Source organism: Hydra vulgaris, chromosome 08 (genome assembly GCF_038396675.1).
Source record: "Hydra vulgaris chromosome 08, alternate assembly HydraT2T_AEP".
NCBI classification, from domain to species: Eukaryota; Metazoa; Cnidaria; class Hydrozoa; order Anthoathecata; family Hydridae; genus Hydra; species Hydra vulgaris.
Genome location: NC_088927.1, coordinates 1,154,377 through 1,161,723, shown reverse-complemented (window position 1 = coordinate 1,161,723; position 7,347 = coordinate 1,154,377). Strand labels below are relative to the sequence as shown.

At 25.1% G+C, this 7,347-nt stretch overlaps 1 protein-coding gene across 1 annotated transcript; it reads left to right on the top strand.

Annotated features, from left to right (window-relative positions):
• The first annotated feature begins 5,319 nt into the window (after positions 1 to 5,319).
• Positions 5,320 to 5,733, top strand: LOC136084206 (uncharacterized). The gene has a single exon (XM_065804319.1). It carries the CDS (start codon positions 5,320 to 5,322, stop codon positions 5,731 to 5,733), a length of 414 nt encoding a protein of 137 aa, XP_065660391.1.
• The last annotated feature ends 1,614 nt before the right edge of the window (positions 5,734 to 7,347 follow it).

Here is a 7,347-nt window from a genome sequence, read left to right as displayed (position 1 = left end):
GTTAGGACTTGGAGCACCTGAAAAATAAAATTAAAAAAAAAAAAAAAAACTTTGCAACTAAGACAGTACTTAAAATCCTTTTGATTGATTTCATGCAAAACCAGAAGAGCGTTACTTGTTAATTGAAAAAGTTTCTCATAGTGTTGAAAAAATAAAGTTAAAACATAAAGAGCGCCAAGTAAAGTTAAAATCAAGAAAAAATTCAGTGTTAAAATCAAGAAAAAATTCAAAGTTAAAATCAAGAAAAAATTCAGAAATAAAATAGCAACTCAAAGCAAGTACAGAAGAAAGGCATCTATGAAAGAGCAAATATTGTAAATGAATTTAATTACATGATCTTGTTATAAAAGGTAGGATCACGTTAAAGTTTTATAAAAGGTAGGATCACTTTAAAGTTTTATAAAAAGTAGGATCTCTCTAAAGTTTTATAAAAGGTATGATCACTTTAAAGTTTTTTTACTTTTATTAATTGATAAAGTTGTTACTTAAATGTAAACAAATATTGATAATCAAATGATGACCAAATTTATTATTGACATTTTACTTTTACTTTTTATTTTACTTGCAGAAAAATATAATCACGATTAAATGCTTCTACGATTAAATGCTTCTACGATTAAATGCTTCTACGATTAAATGCTTCTACGATTAAATGCTTCTACGATTAAATGCTTCTACGATTAAATGCTTCTACGATTAAATGCTTCTACGATTAAATGCTTCTACGATTAAATGCTTCTACGATTAAATGCTTCTACGATTAAATGCTTCTACGATTAAATGCTTCTACAATTGTGATACAATTTAAACAAACAAACAAAAAAGATTAATGATGATTTTAAATTCGTTGTTTGCTTTTTTCTTAATTTTGATTTTGTGTATTTTTACATTTGCATTAATTGTATTTTTTTCCATAAAAGCTGCAATTTGTTAACTAATGTAAATTTTTATGGTTTTTTTTTTTAAATATTTTGTGTTCGTATTAAATGCTAAATTTCTTTATAACAGTCTTTTTAAAGTCCGTAGACTTAAAAATTCAAAGTCTAGGTAACAAAAAATAAATATATATAATTAAAATACAAACAAAAGTATCTGATAGAAGATCCCAATGATCTTATCCTCAAAATGATCTTATCGCCAGAATAATGATCTTATCTCCAGTACCTTTTTTCAAAAACAACATGTATTACAATACCAGAAAGAAAATACTTATAATATAAAGAAACACATTGAATCATAAAGTTTCATTATATATTGTATATTAAAAAATATTAAAAAATATAAAATAAAATAAAAATTTTAAATAATTTGAATTGAGAGAATGAAATTTTTTAACTTATTTTTGGAGACTGGAAGAGTAAATCAAAATTTGGTATAACTACCCTATTCCATAGATGTGGCGCACGATATAAAATACAAAATTGATTAAATCTTGTTTTACAAAGCGGTTCATTTACAAAGTTATTATTTCTTAAGGTTTATATGTTTATGGGTATCAAATTAAATAAATCTTTAAAAACTAAACGGGCATAAATCGTTTTTACACATACAAATGAAACATAAAACATTAAATACATTTAATTCGTATACGTTGAGTATTCTCGTTTCCATAAAATATTCTAGTATGCACAGAGTTAAAAAAAAATTGCCAAAATGAAAAAAAAAATGTGTTTAATATAGGTTTAATGGTAATAGTTGTTTTCGATACTAATGAAGCTTTAATAAAATGATATTTGTTATTCATTAGCTTTTTAATTAAAGTTTATATGACCTCTTAAAGATAAAATTTTTATTTTGATTTGTAAATTTTAAAACAAAAATTAATTAAAAATATAAGTTTCTACACATATTTTGTAAACTGTTTTATAAATTAAAGCTATATGCGCTATTATTTTTTCAGATATTGATAGATTTTTTATTTTTAAACAACAGAACTTTGCTGCAAGTTTTTTGCTTGTTAGTAAGAAATTTTATTTAACTTTGAAGTTGATGTGGTTTTGTATGTTTTTTGAATGCAAATTTTTACTTTCTTAAGTTAATTAAAAAAAGCTCCAAAATCCTCCAGTCTGAAAATACTTTAAAATCTTTATTAAGTATATATATAATAATTTAAAATTGGTTAGAGCCTCAACAAAGTACCATCTTGTCTAAAAAATAACTTTTAGACATCAGAAGGGGTGGTGCTAGCATTTTTTGGTCTTCAAGATATCTAGCTTCGAGACATTGAGTAAGCTCCAAACATTTATATGTTTATACTTATGTCAAATAAGGATGCTTTGCAAAAAATTGCGATGATTGGAGCCTGGGAACAAAAAAGCCCCAAAATTTTAGCCCTTTCCTCTGCCCCAAACGTGAGAGCAACAAGTTATTGAAACATTTTTTGAACTATTTTCAACTAGACTTAGTTCATCGATAAAACTTAAATTTCATACTAAAATATTTAAGCGTTCAAAAAATATGACCATATAAAGTATGAACCCCCTCAATTTGAGGGGTTGCAAATTTTATATAGTCATAATTTTTGAACGTTGAGAAATTATACTATGAAACTTAAAATACAGTTAAAAAAAGTTTTCTTTTGATCAAAAATATATTTAGAAGCTCCAAATATGTTATTTAAAGCTAATTTAGTATTATTTAATAAAAAAAAATTTAACACAAAAATAAACAACCTGACCCACTGTGGTATATAAGAATCGATCTGCAAAATCAATTAAACGCATTGAATGATTCTGACGGCGTTAAAGACGTTTTAACTTACTTTTGCCTGTGCTACCCCAGGCAGTAATTGGATAATTTGTATAACTGAGAACAAATTTGTAATAAAGTTAAACATTTTTTTAAACTTTTTTTTATTTTAATATATTCTGGTCTTATATAAGATTCCAATACTTTTAGACACTTTTGCGCAAATGAAATTAATGTGTTGTTTCCATGCGAAGTTCTCGTCAAGAAAAACACCTAATAATATTGTTACTAAATCTCTTTTTATTTCAACTTGATCAATAAAATTTTGCGGCATATTTGTCTGCAAAAACGTTTTTTGGAGAGAGAACAAGAGAGAACTTATTTTGTTTTGTTTATGTTTAAGATTAATTTGAAAGAATTTGATACTTTTATATGTAGTTTATACTTTCTGCAGTTCATCATTCTTAGTCGAAAAGAACTGCTAAATATTATTATTAAAGAGAAACAAATTGGTATCATCTGTAAACATAATACTTAAAATAATTGAGGCTTTATAAAAATCATTTACGTAAATCAAGAACAAATTGGCCCTAGAATAGAACCTTGGGGAACACCACAGAATATTTCTAAGAAATTTCTTTTTTAAATAAATTTTGTTATGATTGACAAATTGTTTTGATTTTATGAATAACTTTTTAAACCATTGTAAAACTCTGCTGATTATTCCGTAATTTTTAGGTTTATGGAGCTAAGTATTGTGATCTTCAGTATCAAATGCTTTAGATAGATCATTAAAAATGCACAACGTAAATTGAGAACCTTCAATGGAATAGGAGATTTTGCGTTCAAACTGAATAATTGCATGTTTAGTTGAGTTATTTTTTTAAAACCGAATTAAATTTTGCATAATAGATTATTGTTATTAAAATAATTAAAAATTCCATTAAACAAATTTTTTTCTAAATTTTTTGGCAAACAAGTCCTGAGGTTTTACTTATTTTTTAGGTATTTCAAAATTCAAATAAAACTGCTTACTCTGACAAATTGAGAATGCTCTTGTTATTAAAACGAAAGTTAAAATTTTTAAATTTTTAACGGAACTTTAGTTGTTTTTGGTCTAATTTGCCCAAAACTAAGGAAACAAGCCCTGAGATTTTTACATATTTTCAGATATCTATAAATGTAAATCAACTTATTTACTCTGACAATATGGAAAAGCTTTTTTCCTTTTACTAAGTTTAATTTTCATGGGTTTTGCAGGGCTTTAATTGCTTTTGATCCAATTGCCCGAGAAGGAAGAAGCGAGTCCTGGAATCCTTTTCATCATAAAAACAGTTAGTAAAATTAAATGCTTTGAATCTTAACAAAAAGTAATTTATCATAACTATTTTAATAAAACTTTTTTCCATAGATGGCATTTGAAAATTAAATATTATATCAAGATTTGGTGCAATAAATCCTTTAAGAAAATTAAGCAAATCTTCACGAGTTATTACGAAAAACATATATTGTCATAACTCGGAAACCATTTATCAAAATTAAAAAAAAATACTTATTCTCATTATTCACATAGTTTTGCATAAATTATAGCCGGAAATAACGATGACAAAAAAAGCTGCTCCGTAACTCGTCAATACCAACCAAGTATTTTCAATAATTTTTAAGTACATTTTTTTAGTATTTTAATGAAACCTTTCCTCATGAGGTCATAAAAATGAGAAGAAAAAAAAGATGATTGTTAATAGATTATATTATTTGCTGTTAATTATTCGCTTTTAAAATGCAAAAAAAAAAGCGAAAACTTGATTTCTAAATTTCGAATAAAACGGGTTTGTAGAAACAAAAATTATATTGGAGGGGGGACACGGTCCCCCCTCCAATATAATCCACGGTTTAGACTTTAGAAATAAGTGGAAAGTCATTATACGCAAGCGCAGTATAGTTAAAAATAATTTAGAATTTTAATAATGGCTACGGATGCAACGTTTTTAAAAACTTATCATTGACAACGAGTAACTTGTTTAATTTTAGATAATTAAATAGACTTTTAACTATTTTTTAAAATGAAATTATTGTGAAAATAACTTGCAGCTGTACTTAGAAATGTTTTAAATAAAATACAAGACAACTGAATGTGAATAAAATCTACTTTCAGCTAAAGCTACTTTTACTGTTTTTGTTTATAATCTTTAAACCTTTTTTAAAAAAATTTTGAGCGTAAAAATTTTATAATTTTTATTTATTCAGCAAGATGAACCTTTTATCTTTTTTGGATGTTTTGCTTATATGAGGATTCAATTTTTTTTGCAGGGTTAAAATAAAATCTTAATCGTTAACTTTTTGTAACCTGTTGCTACGGTACTCCTTTCCGATGTGTATATATATATATATATATATATATATATATATATATATATATATATATATATATATATATATATATATATATATATATATATAGATATACACATATATATATATAAAGAGAAATAGAGAAAGAGATCTCGAAAAGAGAATAAATAAATAGGAATTGGTAGATAAATATGGATGAATTACAAGGATTTGTAAAAAATAAATTTGTTTATAATTATATATATATACAATTTTTTATATAGTCTAATATTAAATAAAATGGAACTTCACAACAAAAATGTTAAACTCATTTGCAGAGTTTGTGGACAGTTACTTGGTAAAAAGCATTATTTTATAGGAGAAATTCTTAAAGTAAAATTAGAGAAGCTGTTTCATGTTGAAATGACAGATTTGGATATTGTCCATCCTCCAAAAATGTGTAAAAAATGTTATTGTACAATGAACAATGTGCTTTCAAGAAAAACATCAACTGCCCTTAGTCTCTGTACTAAGTGGAAACCACACTATGATGACTGTTTTACTTGCCAATCAGTAAAAAAGCTTAGAAAAGGTTTAGTAGTTTCTAAACAACAATCTAGAAATAAAGCAAGATGTAGTGGCCGCCAAAAAAATGATTCAAAGATGTGGAATGTTCACTACCATAAAAGAAGCAATAACCATAATACAAGATGAAGACATAGATATATCAGAGCTAAATAATCAGTTAAATTCACATTTGTAACATTGCTTATGTAATATATGCGGTAAAATTCCAAAGCAACCTTTAACTTTAAAAAAATGCGAGCATCTTTTCTGCTTTTTTTGTATTGTAGAAAATATTAAGTTCAAGCCAATTAGTAAAGCAATATGTCCTCAATACCAAGAATATTTATTATATGAAGATTCATTAGCAAGTAACAAAACAAATTCTCTCATTAAAATGTTGACTGTTGCATTTATTTCAACACAAAATAAAAGATCAAAATATAATTTAAATAAAAATATAAATATCTTTCATGCATAAAATACATTTTTCATTCCTTCAATCTTTATGTAAAAAATATTCTAAATATATTCATATTGATTTTAACAGTTTCAAGCTAAAAAACATTAAAAAATAAAAAAATTTAAACACGAAATACAAAAAATATTTTTATCGAGTTCCAAGAAAAAGTCTTTCTGCTTAAGTTTATTTTTCCCTTCTTTACAACAGGTTAGTTTCCTTTTCAAGACCCAAATATGGTTGGAATACTAAAAAAATATATATTTGTTTTAAATCAATTTTTATCATAAATTATTAATTTTGAATCAATATGTACAAAACCAGACTGATGATTCAATAGATAGAATCAAAATGATAGCATTCAATTGATAAAGTCCAAAACATAACCAATGGTATTGCTTTGAAGCAGGCAATACAGTTGATTTATTTGAAGTTATTGACTAAATCGAAAGCCTGGAATAATAACATTCAAAATTTTGATCATAAATAAGAGTGCATAATAATATAATGTATGTATGTGTATGTATATGTATATATATATATATATATATATATATATATATATATATATATATATATATATATATATATATATATATATATATATATATATATATATATATATATATATATATATATATATATATATTAGGGCCTTGCGAATCGATTCGATTCGCGAATCAAGTGTTGCTTCGATTGAGTCGAAAAAAAAGATTCAAGTTTTTTCGAATCATATTTTATTTTGCGAATGTTGCTATTTTTTTAGATTTCTAAAGCTAAAATGTAATTGAAATGGGTTTTTACCCCAGGTGGAGAAGAGTAAATGAAAATAGTTCTAATATCACTTTTAAACAAACGCCAAAAATATAATCCGGGCAAAAAGAATTTAATCAAAGAAATATTTTTATTTTTTTGGAAAAAAAAATGCCTCAATTTGGTTTACCACGAATTGCTGATTCGATTTGCAAACCAAGACCTGCTTTGAAATTCAATTCGAAACAAAATATGTCGATTTGCAGGGCCCTAATATATATATATATATATATCTGTGTGTGTGTGTGTGTGTGTGTGTGTGTGTGTGTGTGTGTGTGTGTGTGTGTGTGTGTGTAAATTATGTTAGTGTATTTTACAAATAGAGTATTAGAGTATTCAATGTTCTTAAAGAACAGAGCAATATTAAATGCCCTGCTAAATAATAACATTTCCAAAAAATGTATGCTATGTTCGCAAGAAAAATTTGAAATAATTACTCATTTAAATCAGGAAAATTTATTAAATTAAAAATTTGAATTAATTTCTAAATG